Genomic DNA, 25,482 nt, shown 5'->3' with positions numbered 1-25,482 from the left:
GACATATACACTGTTACTAGTCCATTCTGAGTTTTGCAACGCTGTGTGGTCTATTCTCTCAGCACACTGTGCATGAAGTTAATGGGAAATACCATTCAATTAGAATTGGATAAAAATTGTGCTGTTTCTGAATATCACTGCAGAATGTATATATTAATGACCTACCAGTGTTTTTACAGTTGTTTATTACACGTGCACTGACGACAGTTGAAGGATGAGCTTGTCTTGTACCGCTAGCCTTTTAAAAATCGGATCTGATATTTGCCACAAAAAAAACTACATAGGAATGGACGTTTAGGTGTATCCAGGAGCTGTTTATATGTTACGATTAACCCTCACAATGTTCAATAGATTAACCTGTTTCTGACTTAAGCAGAAAAAAAAACTCTATAAATGTTTTGTAATTTTTCTGTTTTCAAATGTTTCACCTGAAGTGTGAATAATTATATTGATAGTAAGTCTGTCAATCGATTAAAATATTTAATTGTGATTAATTGCATGATTGTCCATAATTAATTGTGATTAATCGCAAATTAATCACACGTTTTGTATCTGTTCAAAATGTACCATAAAGGGAGATTTGTCAAGAATCAGAATCAGAAATACTTTATTGATCACCAGGGAGGAAACTAGGATGTTACAGTTGCTCTTATATAAAAGCATAAAGAATAAAATAAAAATAAAAATAAAAAAGTATGTAACATGTAAATTATTTACATAAAGCTACAATATATGTAGAGAAATTAGGGCTGTCAATCGATTAAAATATTTAATCATGATTAATTGCACATTTTTATTCTGATCCAAATGTACCTTAAAGGGAGATTTGTCAAGAATTGAATACTCTTATCAACATAGGAGTGGGCAAATGTGCTTGCTTTACGCAAACATATGTATATTTCTTATTGGAAATGAATTAACAACACAAAACCATGCCAAATATTGTCCAGAAACCCTCACAGGTACTGCATTTAGCATAAAATATGCTCAAAATAATCACATGGCAAACTCAAGCCCAACAGACAACAACAGCTGTCAGTGTGCTGACTTGACTATGACTTGACCCAAACTGCATGTGATTATCATAAAGTGGGCATGTCTGTAAAGGGGAGACTCGTCGGTACCCATAGAACCCATTTTCATTCACATATCTTGGAGGTCAGAGGTCAAGGGACCCCTTTGAAAATGGCGTTATTTACCCTCCTTAGCAACAAGCTAGTATGACATGGTACCAATGGATTCCTTAGGTTTTATAGTTTCATATGATACCCGTATCTTCACTCTAGCTTTAAAACTGAACCCACTACCACCTCCGAAAGATTGATTGTGTTAATGCATTAAAGACATTAGTGGCATTAAAACAAATTTCTTTTAACGTGTTATTATTGTGTTAACTTTGACAGCCTTAATTTATTTTTTTATAATATTCTACACCAGGTGGGTCCAAAGATTCTAATAGAGGCCCAATGAGAGACTTGACAATTAGGTTGTGCACAGGCACCTGTAGATAAAAAAAAAAGATGGGAAGAACATAAATTAGCATGTGTAGCTGTTTATCCTCATACTGCCAGCAACACACACTGGTTAATAAGCTACTGACATTCCTGTAAAGCAGATGTCTACATACTTATGGAGCCTTCTGTTCCAACAGTAAATTATTTCTCAAACTTGATTAGATTTGTCATATACATACATACATACATACAGGTACATGAAATTTTGACCTCTGCATTTAACCCGTCCTAAGGATACATCTCGGGGAGCAACTTGGGGTTCAGTGTACTGTACCCAGTGCCCACTGAGCTACAGCCGCCCCATTCCTTTCATTGATAAATGCATCCTGTGGTTTGATGGTGAGCCTATCAGCTGCTGAAGTGAGAGCTATATGAGTGTCTGCACTGATTACAAATGTTCATATTTCAGTGATATTCTGCCTTTGGCTGCAGATAATTTAATGCAGATAAATTCACCTGGTAGTGATGCGCAAGAATTTGGATTTGCATAAAAGGTATTACTGAAAATGAGTGGCATATGAAAGAAAACTTGGGCATTGTGGATCAACACCTAAATGGGAGTAGGTGTGTCTGGTGGTTTCTCCGTATGCACTGAAATGATCATTATCATTTTATCTGTGCTATTGTGTTCTGCAATGTTTCCACTGGTGTTCACATTTCCACATTATTGCACAATTAGTCAATACGAGTGAATGCAATTACACCGCAAGTATTGAGGTTGATAAACCACCCCACCTGTGACCTATGAGAGAAAAAGGTCACACCATTGCAGTCTTCTCCTCCTGTAAAATGTTATCTTGACATTGGCTGCAGTGGGTAGAAATGAAGCAAATATAATTAAAACAAGTTATTTTTATAAAAACAGTCACTATATCCTGACAGTAGTGCATGAGACAGGTAATCTGAAAAAAAATCATGTGCCTCTGTCCTTCAGTGCTCCTAATGGCATCTGCAAGATTTCACAGAATAGGAGGGAAATAACCAATCAGAGCTGATCTGCTGTCTGCCGTCCCTTAGCAGCTGTCAATCACTCTCAAACTCCGATCAAACGGTCAAACTAGGCAGCGCTGATCAAATATGAATCAATATTCTGATACTGTAATGCCTATTTCTCTCCTCAAATGTTTTCAGAAACATCTTGTAGTGTACTGTTTGGCTGTAAAATGAGAAAGTTTGTGACCCGGCAGCCATGTTGAGATCAGTTGAGGAAATACCAAGCACCGCCCACCAGCCGGAGCACAATCAATAGGAACGCTCTCTCTGAAATGACCTGTGATTGGCCAAAGTCTCCCATCAGGGCGTAGATTTTTTTTAAAGCCTGAAAAGGTGCAGAAGTTTAGTTTTCTTGCAGAACACTTGAATTACTATATGCTGAAAGTTATTTTGGAATTTTTCCCCAATAATGCTGAACTAACTGCAGGTTTAACCATCAATAAATAATATTGTTCAAAATAATTAGATCAGATGTAAATCATATAGAACATTTGCCTCTGCAAATACCTTCAATCTCCTGCAGTCTCAAATTTGTCAAATACACAGCTAACACTGACAATACATTTGGGATATTTATTGCAACTTAAACATTACTGGCAAACTCCTTTCCAGTCAATCAACTTATGATAAATTAAATTTTGTTTGTCAGATAATCAGTAACCCCGTTTCTGTCATTAAAAAAAAAAATGTAATAAATAATGACATTTTTGTAATTATGTAATTTAATGGCTTAAACTTCACTTAATATATACACACAGCAGGTTTAAGTTAAATCTCAGAAACAGTGAACTCTATTTTAGGAGATTTCTAAAGAACACACAGCAACCAGGTTCAGACTAAACCACAGGTGAAGTTTAAATCGCAGCCTTTGAGGACACAACAATAAGGTGACATTGACCCAGACAGAGAGTCTTAAACCTTAAACCACAGCTAAGCTAATGATCAAACAACAGCACCATTAGTGTTTGGGGAGGAAAAACCCATCTGCAGGATAAACAATTTTGTATTCTTCTGTTGGTTTGGCAGGTGGTAGAGATTAATGTTATCAAATAAGCCCTACAGTTTCTAACATGGCAGTACAAACACATGCCAATTAACTGACAGAAGCACATATGTAATCAAACCATTTATTTATAACCCAGTCTGACGTATACAATGCATCCGGATTATAAATTAAAAGCTAAGTGAAGGTCATATATACACTTAAAAACCGACACTCAACACATGTACTGTACCACATTAGCAGACCTGTATAAACAATTTAGACTAACAACCTATTACAGTCCCAATAGGAGCAGTGAGTTGCCAGTTACAGCTAAACGACAGGGTAGATATCTTTATTGTGGATTAAATAAAACATTTTCACATAATTTCATCATAGACCAAAATGTCCTCTAAAATCAAGACAAAGCAATTTATCTGATCGACTGATGAATGGCCCTGCTAGTTGTTTTGACCAGCTTCTCTTTGGCCTTCTTAACTGGATCCACTTCGAAGCTCTTCCACATACGGATAGTCTCGTCTCCAGCAACGGTTGCAACAGTGGAGCCGTCTGGGCTCAGAATCAAACTGAGAACTCTGTCCTCGTGGCCTAAAACAACAAGCATTACTTTGCTTAGACCAGCAGAAAGCATCAAGTACAGCTACAGTTCACTGGACATTTCCTTAAAGTTAAGTATGTGTGAACAAGTACAGAGCCAATCCAGTCCAAAAAAACAAATTACTTACCATTGAGCTCTGCAACCCTGGTGAGAGCGGGGTACTTCCAGATAACGACATTGTTGTGGGCATATCCATGGGCAGAGACCAGCTCCTTATAGTTGGGTGCAAACACCAGTGACGAGATCTGAAAAGCAAGTAATCATGTGCGTTTTGAGAAAAGGCCCACGTTGATAGCCAAACTAAAAAGTGAAAGTACACATCAAATACATTTTCCCCCCAAATATGGTTTCTGTCATTTTAGTTAGTTTGTATCACGCTGATGTATGTTCAAGTGTTCATCTCTCTAATAAGTTTTAATTAGTTATTTGATGCTATAAAAAGGAGATGAGACGTCATAATTGGCAGCTGCTCTGAGTGAAGTAGACGTGCAGCCGGAGGCTCGGGAATTGTACGAGAGAGGAGATGTAACTTTAACTTTCCATAACCGTCGTGAGTCGGTGTAATAGAACATGTGTCAAATTTGATCATAAATGTAGTTATAGAGATACTATGGTTAATTGTGGTGTCTTTCCACCCAAACAGCTACCGGGGTGCTAACGTAGCAGCTAGATGGCGCGCGGCTGCAAGCTGCAGCTGTGCTCGGCTTGTGATTGACAACTACTGTGCAGACTCTGGCTCCAAATTACATCAAAATCTCAAGATTACTGCTCCCGTATCCGGGATATTTTGGCTTCACTTTTATACAGTGGGAGGATGTGGATCTATATGTACAGTTGTCACCTCCAAGTTAACTACATTTTCTCAATATCAAAGTACAGTTTTGGCTGAGAATAACCATTGAAACTAAAGGGTCTAGCAGATTGTAGGTACCTGGGACTGAGTGTCAAGTGAACTGATGCAGGAGCCGCTGTTTACATTCCAGATGCGGATGTGACGGTCACTGGTACCACCTCCAGACGCAAGGATGTTGGGCTGCCACGGGCACCAGGCCAAAGCCTAGAAACACATCCAAAAGTGAGTTTCAAGCTTTACACACGAAAAATTCATGACAAACAGTATTTACACTTTATCCTGTCAGTTTAAAAAAAAAAAAACATGTTATTGTGCTAATGATCAGAGTAATTTCAGAAAGCAAGATTAGCGAAAACTCTGTGTTCGTTAACCCAGAGATGAGGTAAACTCTGGGTTTTCAGTTCCAGAAAGAGAGTCAACTTAAAGCCCCCCTTCAGCCAGTTTTGCCTCCTGTTTTTTCTCCATCACTCATGATGTGATTGGTCGCACTGATGGAACATAATTCGGAATTCCTATAATATTGGAGATTATATGTTAATATAATAATATAGTGAGCAGGATCATGGTGCAGCTGCAGAATGGAGCTAGAGTTTTTTTTTTAAAATAGGCTGCATATAGTCGGAATGTGTTTTAACAGCATTTCAGTGACTGTTTAAATTGTATACATTTGTTAAAGTAGCTGAAATAAAGTCACCGAGTGCTGTTGAGCCAAGATCCAAATAGAGGTCTACAATTTAAAATCTATTCTATTTAACCATTAAATCACCAAACACATTACTGGATCAGACTGTGAGCTTTCAACCAAATCACCATGTTTGGATATATTTTTAAATCTTTAACTATACTTTTTCATCTTCAGTTCTGCTGGTAACCTGACGGGGTCAGGTTAAAGCTGAACAAATCTATTTAAAATGTAATGTAGGCTACAGTCTAATACACAGTCAGATTCCACCACTTTATCATCCATTAAGGAAAGGTCAGTCTGGTAAAAGTTTAATTAATGGACAACACTGAATAAAACTTTATTCTATTATTGACACTTTTCTCTGCTCTGACTTTTTTTGAAGATACAGTTAATGTGCACAGTCCACATATACATGCATTAATATCTCTACGTCCACTGCATTAAAATAGAGGCTCTGCCTTTTATTCACCTGTTGCCACGGTGAATCATATCATCAGAGCTTCATTGATGATGGCTTTTTATGTTAAGGTTCAACCTTCTCAGAGTTGATTGAACAGACTCTGATCGGCTGTTCTGGAACCGTAAACCAAGTTTCCAATCTAATGATTAGTCAACTCAGAGTTCAGGCTGAGTTTGTTAAACCTGCTTTCTGAAATGGGACCCATGAGAAATCTTGTCTTGGATTTTTGGCAAATTGCTCAAATAAATTCTGTTTACTAGTACAAGCATGAAGCTTCTCACCTTGACAGCTCCTTGATGTTCACTCCAGCTGCAGACCGACTGGCTGGCGGTGCCCTCCTGCACACGGGGCCATACATACACCATGTTGTCATTGCCTCCACTTGCTAGGTAGCGCCCATCAGGGGACCATTTCAGCCCACACACCTCCTGTGAGTGACCAGTGAGCGTGAAGAGGTGGTGGTCTGCCACCCTCACATCATGATGGTGGATGTGTCCTGATCTCGAGCCACTAGGAGGGAGAGAAACATATTTGAGTCCAACCAATACATGCAAGTTTTTGTCTTTTGCAGCAGAAATAAGGAAACCACTGTACCTGGAGAGAACATGGTCGTTCCAGCTCAGGCTAACAACTCTAGACGTATGGCTGGACATGCTGCGTAGACGCTTCTGGTTGTAGACATCCCACAGCTAAGAAAACAAAAAGGTGCCATTAGAAACAAAATAAGAAGCAGTTCTTCGATTGCCATGTGTCCTTATGAACCAAGGTTGGTATGTTCATCAGCACACTCACCTGAATTTTGCAGTCACTGGTGCCGATGGCTAGGTAGGTTCCCTCTTTGGTCCAGGACAGAGAGCAGATGTAGTCCTCCTCACGCTCCAACTTCATGAGAAGAGTAACGTCTCCTTGACTGGCATCCAGCAGGTAAACACTGTTATGAAGCGCCACAGCAAGAACATTTCGACTGCTCCAGTCAAGCAGATTCAAATCTGGAAAAAAAAGGGATCAAATGAATGCTTGCTAGGTGCACAGGAGTGCCTCTACACAAAGATCAAATATGTATGTACAAAAACTTTATATTTAGTATAAAAAGGAAAAACCTCTCGAGTGTCAAACTTACAAAAATCATTTCGAAGCTCAGGAGCGTCCAAGATTCTATCAGGAGTAGAAGAAATGTATCTTGTCTTTTTGACAGAGGCAGGAGTTGCACCCTGACTGTAGAGGACTTTCAAGTTGTTTTGATAGCCTGTAAAATAGTCAAAAAGAAGATTATCAATTTGAAAAAATTCTCACTTTCTTTATTCATGCAATATTCTTGCCAAGCACCACGACACACATATATCCTTACCTTCTGGAGCATTCAGCGGCTTCCCTCCAAGGTGCAGGATCTTTGCTTCTTCAATGTCGTATCCATTTAGTGACATGGACCAGGCTTTCTGGCTTTCCTTTAAAGACACATATAGCCTTAGATCAATAAAATCTTTAATTCCCTAAAGGATCATAAGAAAATGTATCAAAAATAATAACTTACTGATGTTCCTGTTGTATTGGTTGTGTCCACAGGCTCATTCTCCTTTGAGAGCAGGAAACTTGCCACATCCATTTGTTTGCTGTTTCTGAAGGGAATGAAGCGGTCGCCCCCCATCTTAGAAGGAGTTTGCTTTTTATTTTTGCCTATGATACAAAAAAATACCCCAGGAGTTAACATTTGCAGATGTATAGGCAAGGCAAGGCAGCTTTATTTGTATAGCACATTTCAGTAACAGAGCAATTCAAAGTGCTTTACATAAACATTCAAGAACATTGCAACAAAATGCAAAAGAACATTAAGACATAATTAAAACAGTTATAAAAACATAAAAACAAGCTAAAAATAAAAGCTAGGATGGAAGCTAAAATAGAGTATAACACACAAGAGTAAAAGCTCTAATGCAGTATAAGATCATTATTTGGTTTAATAAAAAGGCAGCAGCAAACAGGAAAGTTTTAAGCTTTGATTTAAAAGAACAGAGTTTTTTGGCCCTAAACCATTTTGTGCTTTGTAAACCAGCAGGAGTATTTTGGGAGCCAGTGTAGAGAGCTCAGAACTGGACTGATATGATCCACTTTCTTGGTCTTAGTGAGGACTCTAGCAGCAGCCCTACAGAGCTTTGCTAAGTGGTATGTTGTAGGGATATATAATGGCACACATTACCTGGTGTTTTGCTCGGCGTTTTTGATGAACTGAGTGACACATTGGCAGATTTGCCAGGAGACAACCCGTTCAGAGCCGATGAGCTGGATGAGCTGGCCTTCCTCTGCCACCTCGCCATGGGAGCGTTAGTGATGGGCATGTCCAGCTTCAAGATGCTGTGGATGTCGTTCTCAAACCCAAACTGAGCCATTTTTATCCAGGTTTTCACACACAACCTGTATATATATCAGGGTAATTAGAAAAATAAGCGATCATGTGTGCAACAATAACTATTTTGCATTAATCCAGGTGATGCTATAACGAATGCAGTCAAACCTAGCTAGCTAACCTAAAGTAAAAGAGGACAAGTTGGCATTAACCTCAAGTAAAAAAGCAGCAGTTAGCATTCAATTCAGGAGGACTAACCGATTAAAAAGTACCACTACCAACTACCACCAAAAATATCACTTTTATAACTTCGAAATTAGCGAAATGATCTCACCTCTTCCAAACAACGTGGACTACTCTCTAGCAAACACTGGGTGTTTCTGAATTTTGAATTTCGTGACGTCGACGCCTCACGGTTTAAATCCCAGGAAGCGCTGCTGCTATTGGTCCGTTCAAGGAGCTGCCGTTATCGCCAAGCGTTGCTGTGGTAACATTTACAAATGCGCTAATGTGATTGGTGGAGGAAACTGACCTCCTCGGTCGTGTCTAGGAAGGTAACCCGCGAGTTGGGGTAAACTCTCGCGAGTTTTTTACTTTTACTTTCTTATTAGACATTGATCTTGAATAGTTAAGTTTTAAGCATTGACCTCGAATGGTTGAGGTTTGGCATTGACATCAACTAGTTAAGGTTTTAGGCACTGACCTCGAATAATTAAGGTTAGGATAGGTCGTCAGGCAGCAAGTCTCGCGAGAGTTTTTGCCAGATTTGGCAGTTTGCGGGTTTCCTTCTACAGACGACCAGACAATCCACCTCCCCACAAAAATATATATTGCCATCTATTGGCCAAAAAATGATATTAGGATTGTGATTTAGTTGTGTGAAATGTAAGCAATAAAAACAGAGGAAAAACTAGTGAAGTCTAAATTTTCTGAAGTAAGATTTGGTGAAGTAGTTTAGTCATATATATTACTATTTTTATACTTCCTTCTATTTAAATGGTTCATATTTTGTTACACTTTGTTTAGCTCTTTTTTTTACTGTGTTAGCTGATGCATCTTGTTTTTTGCACTATCCCCTTTGCTGCTGTACACTGCAAATGTCCCTCTGTTGGACTAATAAAGGAATATCTTATCTTATATATGTCACTGAGATTCCAGCATGACACCTAAAAACATTAACTAATATTGGAATATTTTTATAATTTACAGTATAATTCAAAGAAGCATCAAAAAGATCCAATTATTAACCTTTCCAATGAAGTAGACTATATGCTGAACATTGTATAAATATTCTGTTCTATTCTAGTAGAAGACTGATTTTATACTGGAATATCTTTAAATGCCTATCTGCAATATAATAGTTGGTGATGCACACTGTAGCCCATAATAAGGATTCTAAGAAATTAGGCTGATTCAAAAGAGCCATAATGAACATGACTTGGTGATTGCGGAGTTATCTGATTGGATTAAGAAAATCAAAAACTTCTCACAATCTTCAGGAGAGCGTTTGACAAATTGCTGAGCCATTTACAGCTTGATCAGTGGTAAAAAAGAAAAAAAAAGAAAGAAGATGTTTTACATTCTCTTAATAGAAGTACTGTAAATTTACATTAACCCATTGAAATATACATTGTTTTTTTATGTCAAGCATTAGGGATAATTTAATATATTTGATTAAACCAAATGTGCTTGTCTTAGTAATGCTAAAATCAGAGACGTTATCAAGTAAAAACAAGCATTAGTTTCTCTGTTCTTTGACTAGAAGCCAAGCATGATTACATGACTAAGTGTATAAGTATTAATTAGATTAATGGGATAAAATTATTGATGAATTAGTTGAAAATCCCTCGTCATGCATAATGGATGGTGTGCTTGAGTGCCAAAATATCATCAAAGCCCCCAAAAGATACGACTAGAGTTATGTTTTGGAGATTATTTTAATTAATACACTCAGAATACTTTACTAATACATAGAGAATAATACAAACTGACTCCTTTGTGAATAAACAACCACTTTGCATCAACCAGGAAGCATAAATTGCTGAAAATAAAATAAATTAGATAGACAGCATGCATTCTCAGTGGTCTCCCACTAAACGTTTGTGAACATGTTAAATCTGGTTTGGGAAATAAAGTGAAAATAAAATAAATCACTCTTAATGAGCACTTGATTGTTTACATCATAGAGACTAACCTTGACATTAGAAGAAACATTGTGTCTCTGAATAAACATATCAAAAGATATCTCATCACATCCGTCTGGAAGGATTATGTGCAAGGAAAGTAGGAGGATAATCGGAGACAGCTTATACAGCTCTTTTTGATTGTATTTTTAAAAACATTAACTGTTGATTGTATTCAGTGAGAGAATTACTTTTTTTCTGGAGACTTAGAACAATAATTATTGAAAATAATGTCAAATGTTTAAACTTCCAAACCATTATGGAACCATCACATAATCTATGATCATATATGAGGTCCAACTGTCCTACTCTTTTCCAATTGCTATAAGCCATCTGTAAGTGCCACTTAAGCCTCAGAATCAGAATCAGTTGTTATTCGCCAAGTACATACATACGTGGAATTTGACTCTGGTTTTATGCATCTTTCAGAGCGTACTTACACGGTAATAACAGCTAGGGACAAGGACAACAAAGCTGGAGAAATAGAGGTGAGGAATAGACCAGATTGTTATGTACACAAGTAATGGAAAAATTAGGTGTATATATAAATATATACTGTATATTTAAAGCACCAATGACCATCAATGAAATAATAATTAAATAAAAAAAAAATCTATATTTGGTCAAATGTTTATGTTGTTGTCTCATGTTATATATAAGTTCTAATATAATTTACATTCATACAACAGTTTGTTTTTATAGTTTATGTAGATTTTGAATAGTGTATTATGCAGGTATATTTTTGTTGTTTACAACAGAAGATGGCGCCGTAATACAAAGAAAAGAAACTTGGACCATGGTTAAACGGCCACTACACCATCTCATAAGTATATGATGAGGCAAAAGAACACAATGTTGCACTGTTTGTTGATACAAACGCTTCAATCGCTTCATTTAAGAGATTCCTTTTAATTGGTTATATCTACAGACTGTAAGACAATGTGTGACATTATCTTGCTTTAGATTATGTACATGCTTGACATTTGTATTGTATATATTTCCACATAAGTTGTTTACTTGAATAGCTTAGTCCAGAAATTATTAAATGCCTGCCTTTACAGTTATAAATTGTGCAAAAAGAAGCTTGCACATTACTGCAGGCAGTGAACAGGTTTACATTTCTTTGTGTGTGAGTGTGTGAATATTAAAAGTATATGCAATAAAAGCACCAGTGTAAAGTGTGAAACATGCATTAAAGTGCATAAAATAATGCAGTTTGGAATCCAGACCACATGTGTTTCACACAGTGGGCTTTTGGTACTGTAGCAAAGGTTTGGTTACATTCATGGAGCAACACCGTCCGTACACAGAAGGAAGTGGAAGTGTTACATCAGTCAGTAGAAAGCTCAAACGTGACCCTGTTCCTCAGCTGGAGCTTTGAATTACAAGGTATGGTAACCGCTGCCTTTCATGTGTGGAGCTGTTTCAGTCATGTCTTTGGGGTAATGTACAATCGAGCCAAGAACACCTGCAAGGAAATCAAAAGGCATGGATTTTAGGCTAAATTTATGACAGAACAAATAAGCGTCTGTAACATAATGAGCTACACACTCACTGTTCAAGATTATTGGGTATCACTCCTAATAAAATTCTTATTTTTTTATAACAGAAACGATTATCCAGATATAACTGAGTAGTCTACAGTGACTAAAGAGAAAACATAGGGATTGTTGTTTTCTTACCTCCAGGGTGCCTAAAACCTAGAAAGAGAGTGTGAGAAAGACAAAGCCAATGAATATGCTTTAATATGTGCCTGTGAGCGTGAGGGTGAATGAGGTGTTGCATTAAAGCAGATGTAATGATTAAATAGTCCCTGCTGACAATATGCAGCACAAGAATGCACTCTACTGAATGCTGCTGTATCGTGAAGTATGTAGCTGTGATAACAGGCTGTGCAACTAGTTTAATTATTATCCAAACGGAAAGTAAAACTCTTATTTACTCACCATGTTCGGAGAGGAGGACGATGATTATGGTTAGTCCTGCCATCACCAGAAGCGACAAGAATGTGATCATAAACAGAGGATAAGGCATCCATGGAACTAGAAAAACAAATATAACTGTTACGCAACTGCATGTCAACCAAACTGGCCACTGAAAAATGTATGGGTAACGGTGTGTGAAGGTGGACTGTTGCAATCACAGGGACAAACTGATGTTTTACTTTTGTTTAACCCTTTCATTTTTTAGCATGTATTGTGTCCTATGACTTTCAGTCAAATGGCATCAGCTGCCTCCACCACTACCACCACAAGCGGCATTCAGGCTTTTCCCCCCTGATTTTCAACCCTATAAATGGTCAAAACTACCATATATTGTTTGCTCCAATATGCTATTATAGTAAAAACAAATCTGGTCATTTGATTATAAACATTGACAGCTGGTGTCCACAGCACTACTTTGTGGGTAACATGCAATCATTGGGTTCTACAACTTTTAAAGATTGATGATAGTTACAAAATTTGTTCTCAAAAGCCAGAGAGAATATATAAACCTGATTTCTCCTCAGAAAGCCTCAGTTCTCTCATCAGCTTGACGCATCCCTCCTGAAGGTTGGTCCTCTCCGTCTTTGTGCGCTGCTCTTCCTGGTCCCACAACACTTTGAAGGCCAGTGCTTCCGGTACGTTGGCTGTCCATGTGTCAGTATGGTCCAGAGTCAGATAGACTTTCCCATCATAGAACACACGGTCGGTCCAGTGCAGCTTAGACCCCTCCAGTATGCATTCACGAGAACGAAGGACAGTGTGGTTTACTAGGGAGGAAGATAAAGGCCATGAGATTAGATCAGAGTTGAGGTTTTGATTATGTCAGTTTTCACTGTCATTACTGGTACATTGTGATTTCTTACTCTGGACTGAAGTCTGGTAGACACTGATAAGAGTTAGTAAGAGAGCATCAGCTGACATGGTTCGGATAATGAGGTCAACTTCCTGGCTTTTGCCAGTAAGAGGGACTCCATTGAGAAGGACCTGGTCCACGACCCGCTGAGTACCCAACACTCCCCACTGCTGGACCTGCACTATGATGGTATCTGATGGGGGAGCAACCAAAATACATGCATTAACAGTGAAACAGTAAAAGGAAGGAAGAATCAAGTCCTAATGTTACAGCACAGGCTTTAAATTCCTGTAGGAATGTTTTCATGTAATGAAACAGGAGATTTCAATATAGGCTTTAAAGTGTAACTTGTGCAGAACATACTCAAATGTTAGGTAACTCACTCAAAAGTAGTCCTGCATGGATATTTTACTATATGGACTGGTTTGAGAGACTGGTTCTGCAGCACCTGAAGCCCCTTGTGAGCGACCCAATGGACCCCCTTCAGTTTGCATACCAGGGAAACATCGGTGTGGATGATGCCATCATCTACATGCTCCACAGAGCCTACACACATCTGGAGAGGCCGCACAGCACCGTAAGAATATTGTTCTTCGACTTCTCCAGCGCCTTCAACACTATCCAGCCACTCCGGCTAGCTGAGAAGCTCTCAGCGATGCAGGTAGACCATGGCCAGGTGGCCTGGATTACAGACTTCCTCACCAGCAGACCACAGTATGTCAGACTGCAGTGCATCCTGTCAGATGTGCTGGTGAGCAACACCGGCGCCCCTCAAGGAACCGTGCTGTCACCCTTCCTGTTCAAAACCTACACCGCCGACTTCCGCTTCTACTCGGGTACGTGCAGAAGTTCTCCGATGACTCCTCCATCATCAGCTGCATCACGGATGACAACGAGGAGGAGTACAGAGCCCTGGTAGAGAACTTCGTAGGATGGTGCGATAACAATCACCTCCAGCTCAACATTGGAGGAGGTGGAGGTGGTGGACACCTACAAGTTCCTGGGAGAACACATGAACAATAAACCGGACTGGACCGACAACACCGAGGCCCTCTACAGGAAGGGACAGAGCAAACTGTTCTTCCTGAGGAAGCTCAGGTCCTTCAACGTCTGCAATAGGCTGCTGCAGATGTTTTACCAGTCTGTAGTAGCCAGTGTCCTCTTCTTTGCCGTGGCATGTTGGGGGGGGTAACACCAACACAAGGGATGCCAACAAACTGAACAGGCTGGTGAGGAAGGCTAGCTCTGTGGTTGGATCTGAACTGGATGATCTGGAGGTGGTGGCAGAGGGGAGGATGAGGAGGAAGCTGGACACTATCCTGGATAACCCCTCCCACCCCCTCCATGATGAGCTAGTCATGATGAGGAGCACCTTCAGTCATAGACTCATCCCCCCTTGGCACAACACAAAGCACCTGGGTCAGTAACCTGCAACCATCTTGGACTCTAACCACTGGCGCACTTTACACTTACTTTAAACTATACATCCTATAGACCACTTTATAGACTGCACATATGTACATATTACATTTATTTATTGACGGACTGTGTACACTATGTTCACCCATTCACTCTGTATCTTTTATATCTCTATTATTGTTTTTATCATTTTTGTATACCTTTACCTCTCCTGTGTTTCACTCTGTTTGCTGATGTTGCTGCTTTGACACCTGAATTTCCCTCTGAGGATTAATAAAGGTTCATCTTATCTTATCTTATCTTATAGATTATAACTGTAAAGTAAAAAGTAAAAACACTCATTCTGACGAAGTGTGTTAAATTGGATGCTTTCACATAACATTATTTTATGTTGTAATGTTGGTCAACATAAAAGTGGTACTACATAGGACCAACCACTTTAAATGTTTGGTACTTTTCACTATTGCAATGCATTGTGCATAATTAATATGCAAAGTATCAAGTCATTGCATTTGTAGTGGGGGAAAAGTATAGTTGCAGTGAAACCAGTTTTGGGTTCACTTAGCTATAACCTTAAATAACAGTCCGTTTTTCAGATTTGTGTGCAATTATTCTTTCATGGTGTGACTTATTAGCTGTGCAATGCAAAGAGACAAGCCTCTTACCTACTGGAACAGGATCCCCCAGAGAGAAGTCGCATAATAAAATGAGCAAAACAATGCCAAGAAAACGCATTTCTAGCATTTCTTGTTGTCGACTTAAAACCCAGCAATGTTGAACCTTTAAGGAAGGACAGACGTCTCCAGAGTTATAAATAACAAGGATTGTTTTAAGCCATTTAAGAGTAACTATTAGTACATCCTAAAAACCTTCACAAATAGACGGTCACAGCAGCTCTCTCCTCCTCTGCACTGCTCTCTTTGGTTTCATTTTCTTTAAATGTGCATCAGTCTCGCTTCTGATTGGTTAATGTAGCTAACAGCTGGGATGTGGTCACAGATCCAATATAACAAGGTTGAGCTCCAGAAAGTGAGATAAATACAAACAAAGAAGCACCTGAAGTAATCCTAACCCAGACTATCCGAGATGGCGACTTTAATCGATTCAGTGTGGTAACTATGGCAACAAGTAGTCATTCACCATGGCAACAGATGAGGACAGATAGATAGATAGATATTTAGATAGATAAATAGATAGATAAATAGATAGATAGATAGATAGATAGATAGTAACTTAATTGATCCCGAGGGAAATTCAAGTTTCCGGCATCACAGTTCCATAGTGCAAAAACATTTTATAGTCCATGAGCCAGGGGGTTGGTCCTGCCACTTTGGAGGGACCAAGTCTCATAGTGATTTTTTTAAAGGTCTATGTCCCTAGTGTTGGAAAATGCCTGATAGCAGGTTTCAGGTGATATGTGAAAATGATGTTCACTTTGTCATAAAGGCATGAAACTTGGTACACTTGAACAGTTTGGAGCCTTGAACATTTACAGACATGGAGCCATCGCAAAAGCGCCTCACTTCCCACCATAACCAAATTATGTATCATAATTCACATCATAAACTGTTCAGGTCAATAGTTAATGGTTAATTCAGTGATGTTGTATTTAGCAAATATCAATGTCTGAGAACCTAGGCTAGAATATAAAATCATGTCTGTTATGTGCATGTATGTTGTATAGAGTTTTAAAAGCTTCCTCATTTTGTTCATTAACCCTGACAATACAGTGACTGTAGAGTAGAGCAATATTCAATATGACCTTTACATAATGACTACATTGTGCTATCTAATATGATAATATAGGCAACAAAAGGATTAGACACTTCTGAAGACTGAAATGTATATTTCACTCACTCTACCATCCCAGCAAGGATTTACTTCATACAGTAGACCTACTAAAGTTTTTCAGCTGGACATGTGGCAACTGCTTGATAATGTAAGAGCTTGTCTAAACATAATAAAATTAGATTATATTTAATATAGTTTGCTAATTGCTTGATAATGTAATGAGCTGGGACTGGGTTTGCCACTTTATGACAGACGCTGGAACAGGTGACAGATGGATCTTTTTGCAGGTTTATTTGGAAAGATAAAAAGTTAAGCAAACACGCTCTAAAACAGATGCGCTCACAGCTGGTGGCCATGCAATTCACATCGAAATTGACCCCTTGTCTGACCCTGGTCTGACCCACGGCGAGCCGATCAACGCAGGTTAACCCTTTCATACACACAACCAACCCTGGTTGAGTCCTCGGTGTGAAAGAGGTATAGGAACTGACCGAATGATAAAGTGATCTCTGTTTCTGGAACCTGTCAACTCAGGGCTAATAAACTCAGAGTTTCTGGTAAACATACTTTGTGGGATAGGGACCTCCGCTCTGTATCAGGACAGACAGACCACCTGCAAAATGGTTGGACAGTATAACAACATGTCCCAAGAAGAATTTAAGGCATGTTTGAGGTTTCTGTACAATGACTTTATTGTCCTTTATCCATTTTTAAATGTATCAATAAAATTGTCATTTTATATAGTGTTATGACCCGGCTCTGAGGCCACAACAAATGAGGAAGCCACCACGCAGGAAGTCTCTACAAACAATGATTTATTTGACAAAAATCAAATGATGTTAACAGTGGTTACTTAAACGAAGGCTAACAAAGGTAAAGTAAGGACTATTTCAGAATGTTTTAACTCAAGCTACGCAACACAACCAAGCTGGCTTAGCACCCCGTGGTGCCAGGGGAATGACGTCCATAGACCATGAGGATGGGGCGGGTCTTATAGGCAGGGGGACAGTGGCTAGCTGTCTCCACTTGCCTGATCGGCACCTCCTCCTCAGCTCCAACCCACCATGGACCAGTACACTGCAAGTCACAGGAACAGCACAGCACCAAACAGCACTCCAGCTCTGGAAGAGGCCCTGGGGCCGTCACAATAGCCCCATACAGGGAAACCATCACCAACCACCAACCCCAGTTATTATCTAGACAAAAAAAACTTTGTTTTTTGTTGTTATTTTTTTTATTTTAAAAGAGTTAATAAGTAAATCTAACTGCTGTCTGATTGTCAGTGATTCTATGCAGCTTCTAAAAATATTTTGCCAGTTTCCTAATTTAGCATGTTGTCAGTTATTGTTCATTTAACTTTTAACTTGTTGTTATCCTGGCTGATACAGTCTGTTGTTTCTGATAATAAGGTACATTTTGTTCATCTCTCCCAGTCTAATAATAGGTCAAGTATGAATTCTATGTTCCTATAGTTATCATATCTGATGCTTCACATAAAGGTTTATGTTATCAGAAACAAATGGCGTATAGTAGGAGCATACTAATGATTAGATCTGTTGAGCTATCCGTCTATCTTTTGTATATGTATGTTGTGTTTTTATGTTATGTCATGTCATGTCATGTCATGTCATGTCATGTCATGTCATGTAACGGATAATTATCTAGGAGCTGATGTTGTCACCAGATCTTTGCCTCAATATTTTGCAGGCGGATTCTTAAAACGAAAGGTATGCAAGACAGATGGGAAGCGATTGTATAATCAGTCTGTTACAAAGGCCAACGCCACTTGGACTATTCCACCCCCCTCTAGAGTGGTATGCTCTGTCTTCCCAGTGCAGTCCAGGAGGAGGAGAGGAGAGTTTTTTTGAGTTAGAGTAGTTTGGCCAATTAAGCCCAAAACAAGTGTTACTGTGTTTGTTTGACTATTGTGTGCGTCCATTGAACTGTTAGTACATTGCTATGGTGTATATATAGTATAGTTATCTTAAGAGCAAGAGAGTATCTTAAGAGCAATTGAGTGTCTGCTAGGCTAGTTTCCACCTGTGTAGAGCCTGTTCTCAATGTTACTGCAGTCAATGCGCCTCTCTTCTGTCATTATCCATTGTCCATTGTTATGTTGCTGTATTCATATTCAGTCTGTAAGTTTAGTCAGGTAATATGCCCATGCGCTTTTTGTTGTTCGTACAGTGTGTAGTCATGATAGCCTACTTATGGGTTGTATAGCATTAGTTCATTGTTGCCTAGCTGCCAGTTATTCCCTTTAATGGGATGATTTTTAGGTAGCTGATACTATAGTGGCCTCATGGTCCACTTTGTGGCAGTAGCTGTACATAGCGGCATATGTCATTTAGTTCCTTAAAGCTGAAGTAGGTGAGATTGGAGCAAATATGATTTTAAAAAGTTATTTTTATAAAACGGTCGTCATATCCTGACAGTAGTACATGAAACAGGTAACCTGAAAAAATATTGTGCCTCTGTGTCCTCCGGTGTTCCTAACGGCATGTGCAAGATTTCACAGACCGGAAGAAAATAAGCAGTAAGAGCCGATCTGAGGTCCGCTGTCCAGCTGCTGTCTATGAGAGCCGGCTGTCAATCACTGACCAAACGGTCAAACTAGGCAGCACTGATCAAATATGAATCAGTTGTTTGTGGGGGGTGAAGGTTGGTAAAAAGAGAGAGGGGGTGGGATGAGTATTTTTCGTGGCAGGGGTTGCTTATAATATCTCATGGTCCGACAATGTTATGTTATGATATTTTGTCTTTATTTATTGGTCTTTATTTGTATTTGCATTTGTATTTTTTTGTTTCCTGAGACATGTTACCCTTCTTAAGTAGCCCTCAAGCCCTGGAGAGGGGGCTGCTTGTCGGAGGTGTCTACTGTCACCCCTTTGCCCATTCTGAACAGTTCCCAGACCCGTCAGGAGAGAGCCTGGTCCGTGTTGGGAGAGGGATTTTTTTCTTTTTCTTTTCCCCTTTCTGTATACTTGTCAGTATGAGCCAAGTATATTTATGTATACTTTTGTTAAGTATATCTCTGATGAGAACATAAAACATAAACTGAAGGTATACTCTCTTATTTCAAGTTTAATAGAAGTATACTAATAGCACACTTGAATAAACTTCTTTTTGGTAATGGGTATCATTGTGTATTATTGGACTATTATTATTGATGCATTAGCATGCAAACAGCATTGTAATGTTTGTAGGTGAACAATGCATCATAGTCTATTTGTTGATCACATGGTTTGTGTATAAATTCTAATCTGTAATATAACTAATAATTATAGCTGTCAGATAAATCTAATGGAGTCAAAACAACATTTCCATCTGAAATTTAGTAAAGCAGCAAATTTCTATTTAAATACAGTACTTGAATAAAGGTTGGTATTTTGCACCACTGCTAGTTTTAAGGTATTGTTTTAGTACTGTAAATACATAGTACAATGTGTACTCAGCAGCAGTGTGTTTAGTGTGTGACACCGGCGCCATCTTGTGTCGGACCTTTAGTGTGAGCCTCCTCCTGATTAGCTGAGCGGTTGTCAGGACTGTTTACAGGAAACATGTCTTCCAGGAAGCATAAATTGCTGATAATAAAATAAATTAGATAGACAGCATGCATTCTCAGTGGGCTCCCACTAAACTTTTGTCAACATGTTAAATCTGGTTTGGGAAATAAAGTGAAAATAAAATAAATCACTCTTAATGAGCACTTGATTGTTTACATCATAGAGACTAACCTTGACATTAGAAGAAACATTGTGTCTCTGAATAAACATATCAAAAGATATCTCATCACATCCGTCTGGAAGGACTATATGTGCAAGGAGAGCAGGAGGATAATCAGACAGAGCTGATACAGCTCTGTCTGATTGTATTTTAAAAAATTAACTGTTGTTTGTATTCAGTGAGAGAATTACTTTTTTTCTGGAGACTTAGAACAATAATTATTGAAATTAATGAAAACATCTTTAAACTACTAAACTATTATGGAACCATCACATCATCTATGATCATATATGAGGTGCAAATGTCCTACTCTTTTCCAATTGCTATAAGCCATCCGTAAGTGCCACTTAAGCCATATCAGAATCAGAATCAGTTGTTATTCACCAAGTACATACACACGAGGAATTTGACTCTGGTTTTATGCATCTCTCCAAGCGTACTTACACGGTAATAACAGCTAGGGACAAGGACAACAAAGCTGGACAAATAAAGGTGAGGAATAGACCAGACTGTTATGTACACAAGTAATGGAAACAATTGGTGTATATATAAATATTTTATAAATATATACTGTATAAATAAAGCACCAATTATCATCAATAAAATAATAATTAAATAAAAACACATCTATATTTGGTCAAATGTTTATGTTGTTGGCTCATGTTATATATAAGTTCTAATATAATTTACTTTCTTTTGAATAGTGTATTATGCAGGTATAGTTTTGTTGTTTACAACAGGAGATGGCGCCGTAATACAAAGAAAAGAAACTTGGTCCATGGTTAAACGGCCACTACACCATCTCATATATATTAAATATATATTATCAAGTATATTATGAGGCAAAAGAACACAGTATTGCACTGTTTGTATCAACTGCTTCATTTAAGAGATTCCTTTTAATTGGATGTGTGAGAGGCTGAGGACCAAACCATCGCTTAACTGTCCACAAATAAAAGGGGAAAAAAGTGAATTCTGGATTTGTCCTGAAATCAGCTTTAAGGTAACCTGACACGGAGTCAAAAAATAAATCTGACAATATAAAACAAACATTCCATAAGTATCTTTAATTAAACATTATCTTTCAATTTTACATGAACAAATAATAGAGAAAAACATATAGACTGCCATAACAAAATATCATAAAGAAATATAAAATCCATAAGGACGGTAGGCCTCAAACCCAACAACAACACAGCCCAGTACGACTCTTTGGATAACTTACAGTAGTCCATCCAGTGTTTGGCAGAGTTCAGTGTGATTGGTCTATCAATGGCAAAACAAAACATTCATGATTTCAGCAGGGTTTTATCTACAGACTGTAAGACAATGTGTGACATTATCTTGCTTTAGATACTCTACATGCTTGACATTTTTATTGTATATATTTCCACATAAGTTGTTTACTTGAATAGCTTAGTCCAGAAATTATGAAATGTCTGCCCTTACAGTTATCATTTGTGCAAAAAAAGAAGCTTGTACATTGCTGCTGGCAGTGAACAGGTTTACATTTCTTTGTGTGTGCGCATGTGTGCGTGTGTGTGTGTGAATATTAAAAGTATATGCAATAAAAGCACCAGTGTAAAGTGTGAAACATGCATTAAAGTGCATAAAATAATGCAGTTTGGAATCCAGACCAGTGGGCTTTTGGTACTGTAGCAAAGGTTTGGTTACATTCATGGAGCAACACCGGCCGTACACAGAAGGAAGTGGAAGTGTTACATCAGTCAGTAGAAAGCTCAAACGTGACCCTGTTCCTCAGCTGGAGCTTTGAATTACAAGCTATGGTAACCGCTGCCTTTTATGTGTGGAGCTGTTTCAGTCATGTCTTTGGGGTAATGTACAATCGAGCCAAGAACACCTGCAAGGAAATCAAAAGGCATGGATTTTAGGCTAAATTCATGACAGAACAAATAAGCATCTGTAACATAATGAGCTACACACTCACTGTTCAAGATTATTGGGTATCACTCCTAATAAAATTCTTATTTTTTTATAACAGAAACGATTATCCCGGTGTCACCCGCTGACCTGACAAGTGCAGTCATATACAGTCATAATAAAAGTGACGCCATACTGCATTACGTATCACCGAATGAATCAGGACAAAGAAAATTATAAGAGCATGCCCATCCAAAGGGTATGTGAGGTTTTGAGTTCATTTAATATTTAACTCTATGTCTCATTTAATCTAATCTTCTCCCAAGATTGTTAACTGAGTAGTCTACAGTGACTAAAGAGAAAACATAGGGATTGTTGTTTTCTTACCTCCAGTGTGCCTACAACCTAGAAAGAGAGTGTGAGAAAGACAAAGCACATGACTATGCTTTAATATATGCCTGTGAGCATAAGACTCCATACCAAAATCATGTGACAGGAGCCGTTTCAAAATATAGCCAAGTTATGCTGCATGTTAAGAGGGTGAATGAGGTATCACATTAAAGCAGATGTAAAGATTAAATAGTTCCTGCTGACAATATGCAGCACAAGAATGCACTCTACTGAATGCTGCTGTATCGTGAAGTTAGTTGCTGTGATAACAGGCTGTGCAACTTGTTTCATTATTATCCAAACGGAAAGTAAAACTCTTATTTACTCACCCTGTTTTTTGGAAAGGAGGAGGCTGATTATGGTTAGTCCTGCTAACACCAGAAGCGCCAGGAATGGGATCAGAATCTGAGGAAAGGGCATCCCTGGAACTAGAAAAACAAATATAACTGTAACGCAACTGCATGTCAATCAAACTGGCCACTGTAAAATGTGTTGGTAACTGTATGTGAAGGTGGACTGTAGCAATCACAGGGACAAACTGATGTTTTACTTTTGTTTAACCCTTTCATTTTTTAGCATGTATTGTGTCCTATGACTTGCAGTCAAATGGCATCAGCTGCCTCCACCACCACCAGCGGCAATCAGGATTTTTCCCCCTGATTTTCAACCCTATAAATAGTCAAAAATACATTTCGCACCACAATGTTTGCTCCAATATACCATTATAGTTGTTAAAAAAAATCTGGTTATTTGATTGTAAACATTTGCAGCTGGTGTCCACAGCACTACTTTGTGGGTAACATGCAGTCATTAGGTTCCACAACTTTTAAAGTTTGATGATAGTTACAAAATTTGTTCTCAAAAGCCAAAAAAGAATATATAAACCTGATTTCTCCTCAGAAAGCCTCAGTTCTCTCATCAGCTTGACGCATCCCTCCTGAAGGTTGGTCCTCTCCGTCTTTGTGCGCTGCTCTTCCTGGTCCCACAACACTTTGAAGGCCAGTGCTTCCGGTACGTTGGCTGTCCATGTGTCAGTATGGTCCAGAGTCAGATAGACTTTCCCATCATAGAACACACGGTCGGTCCAGTGCAGCTTAGACCCCTCCAGTATGCATTCACGAGAACGAAGGACAGTGTGGTTTACTAGGGAGGAAGAAAAAGGCCATGAGATTAGATCAGAGTTGAGGTTTTGATTATGTCAGTTTTCACTGTCATTACTGGTACATTGTGATTTCTTACTCAGGATGGAAGTCTGGTTGACACTGATAAGAGTTGGAGAGACTGACATGTCTTGGACAATGCGGTCAACTTCCTGGCTTTTGCCAGTAAAAGGGACTCCATTGAGAAGGACCTGTTCCACGACCCGCTGAGTACCCACCACTCCCCTCTGCTGGACCTGCACTATGATGGTATCTGATGGGGGAGCAACCAAAATACATGCATTAACAGTAAAACAGTAAAAAGAAGGAAGAATGAAGTCCTAATGTTACAGTATAGGCTTTAAATTCCTGTAGGAATTTTTTCGTGTAATGAAACAGTAATAATAATAATAATCAATATAGGCTTTAAAGTGTAACTTGTGCAGAACATACTCAAATGTTAGATTACTCACTCAAAAGTAGTCCTGCATGGATATTTTTTAAAAGTAAATGCACTCATTCTGATGAAGTGTGTTAAATTATGAATGCCTTCACATAACATTATTTAATGTTGGACCAAGTGGTTCTACATTGGTCCAACCACTTTAAATGTTTTGGTATTATTCACTATTGCAATGCATTGTGCATAAATAATATGCAAAGTCATTGCATTTGTAGTGAGGGGAATGTATTGCTGCAGCTACCAGTTTTGTTACCTGTGTGGTGTTGTGTGTTTTATCAATATGCTCCCTCAGCCTATGTAAGTAAGGGTGGGTGATATACTAAACTTTCAATATAATGTAGTCAAATACAACAACAGCACCACTATCTATAGCCTCATAACTCAAATACCAATACTGCCGGTAACGTTGCGTGTTTGCAAAGGCTAAAGTACATAAGTGAAAGCAGTTTTTTGCTTGATTTAGCGATAACCTTAAACAACAGTTTCACTTTCATGGTGTGACTTATTAGCGACGCAATGCAGAGACGAGCCTCTTACCTACTGGAACAGGATCCCCCAGAGAGAAGTCGCATACAAGTAGCAAAACAATGCCAAGAAAACGCATTTCTAGCATTACTTGTTATCGACTTTAAAACCCAGCAATGTTCAACCTTCAAGGAAGGACAGACGTCTCCAGAGTTATAAATAGAAAGGATTGTTTTAAGCCATTTAAGCGTAGCCGGAGCACTAATAGTATGTCCTAAAAACGTTCACAACTACTTCTAGACGGTCACAGCAGCTCTCTCTCCTCCTCTTCACGGTTTCCTTCTCTTTAAATGTGCATCCCTTCTCTCCTCTGATTGGTTCATGTAGCTGACAGCTGGCGTGTGGACTGGGAGGTGCTCCCTCGCAGATCTAACTAGTACAAATACAAACAAAGAAGCACCTGAAGTAATCCTAACCCAGACTATCCGAGATGGCAGCTTTAAGCGATTCAATACAACAATAACAAGTAGTAGGCTAAGGGTTAGCTTAGTGTGGTAACTATGGAAACAAGTAGTCATTCACCATGGCAACAGATGAGGACAGAGTCCTAAATGCATGGTCATGTCATGTTTACTATATAGATATGATAATTAAAGGTGTAACAAGAGACAGTAGATTAGCATGTTATTACTCTACATCTACAATGTGCACGACACTGTACAGGCCATCAGACTTTTAAA

General features: G+C 38.7%; 3 protein-coding genes across 5 annotated transcripts; all 3 read right to left on the bottom strand.

Moving 5' to 3' along the window:
- Positions 1 to 3,211: 3,211 nt before the first annotated feature.
- On the bottom strand, positions 3,212 to 8,925 carry cdc20 (cell division cycle 20 homolog). 2 transcript variants are annotated; one of them, XM_037788188.1, is made up of 11 exons: positions 8,782 to 8,925; positions 8,301 to 8,515; positions 7,638 to 7,780; positions 7,455 to 7,551; positions 7,227 to 7,352; positions 6,899 to 7,095; positions 6,701 to 6,795; positions 6,388 to 6,616; positions 5,040 to 5,165; positions 4,236 to 4,353; positions 3,212 to 4,098 (listed from the first exon to the last, which is right to left on the bottom strand). In XM_037788188.1, the coding sequence occupies exons 2-11, from the start codon at positions 8,488 to 8,490 to the stop codon at positions 3,923 to 3,925; spliced, it is 1,497 nt and encodes a 498-aa protein (XP_037644116.1). In that variant the 5' UTR covers positions 8,491 to 8,515; positions 8,782 to 8,925; the 3' UTR covers positions 3,212 to 3,922. The 2 variants fall into 2 exon arrangements, with proteins under 2 accessions (XP_037644116.1, XP_037644115.1); XM_037788187.1 differs by having other exon boundaries at positions 6,388 to 6,795.
- A 1,440-nt stretch (positions 8,926 to 10,365) lies between these two features.
- On the bottom strand, positions 10,366 to 15,997 carry LOC119499023. Of its 2 annotated transcripts, XM_037788209.1 has the most exons (6): positions 15,553 to 15,994; positions 13,479 to 13,661; positions 13,125 to 13,382; positions 12,577 to 12,672; positions 12,313 to 12,330; positions 10,366 to 12,098 (listed from the first exon to the last, which is right to left on the bottom strand). In XM_037788209.1, the coding sequence occupies exons 1-6, from the start codon at positions 15,629 to 15,631 to the stop codon at positions 12,013 to 12,015; spliced, it is 720 nt and encodes a 239-aa protein (XP_037644137.1). In that variant the 5' UTR covers positions 15,632 to 15,994; the 3' UTR covers positions 10,366 to 12,012. The 2 variants fall into 2 exon arrangements, with proteins under 2 accessions (XP_037644137.1, XP_037644138.1); XM_037788210.1 differs by lacking the exon at positions 12,313 to 12,330 and having other exon boundaries at positions 15,553 to 15,997.
- Positions 15,998 to 21,452: 5,455 nt separating this feature from the next.
- LOC119499024 lies at positions 21,453 to 25,178 on the bottom strand. Its single transcript, XM_037788211.1, has 6 exons — positions 24,815 to 25,178; positions 23,915 to 24,088; positions 23,561 to 23,818; positions 23,005 to 23,103; positions 22,673 to 22,690; positions 21,453 to 22,265 (listed from the first exon to the last, which is right to left on the bottom strand). Exons 1-6 carry the CDS (start codon positions 24,888 to 24,890, stop codon positions 22,180 to 22,182), a joined length of 711 nt encoding a protein of 236 aa, XP_037644139.1. The 5' UTR covers positions 24,891 to 25,178; the 3' UTR covers positions 21,453 to 22,179.
- Positions 25,179 to 25,482: the final 304 nt, after the last annotated feature.

This window comes from Sebastes umbrosus, chromosome 12 (genome assembly GCF_015220745.1).
Source record: "Sebastes umbrosus isolate fSebUmb1 chromosome 12, fSebUmb1.pri, whole genome shotgun sequence".
NCBI lineage: Eukaryota > Metazoa > Chordata > Actinopteri > Perciformes > Sebastidae > Sebastes > Sebastes umbrosus.
Note: the sequence above shows the minus strand (reverse complement) of the source record. Positions and strands in the feature narration are given on the sequence as shown.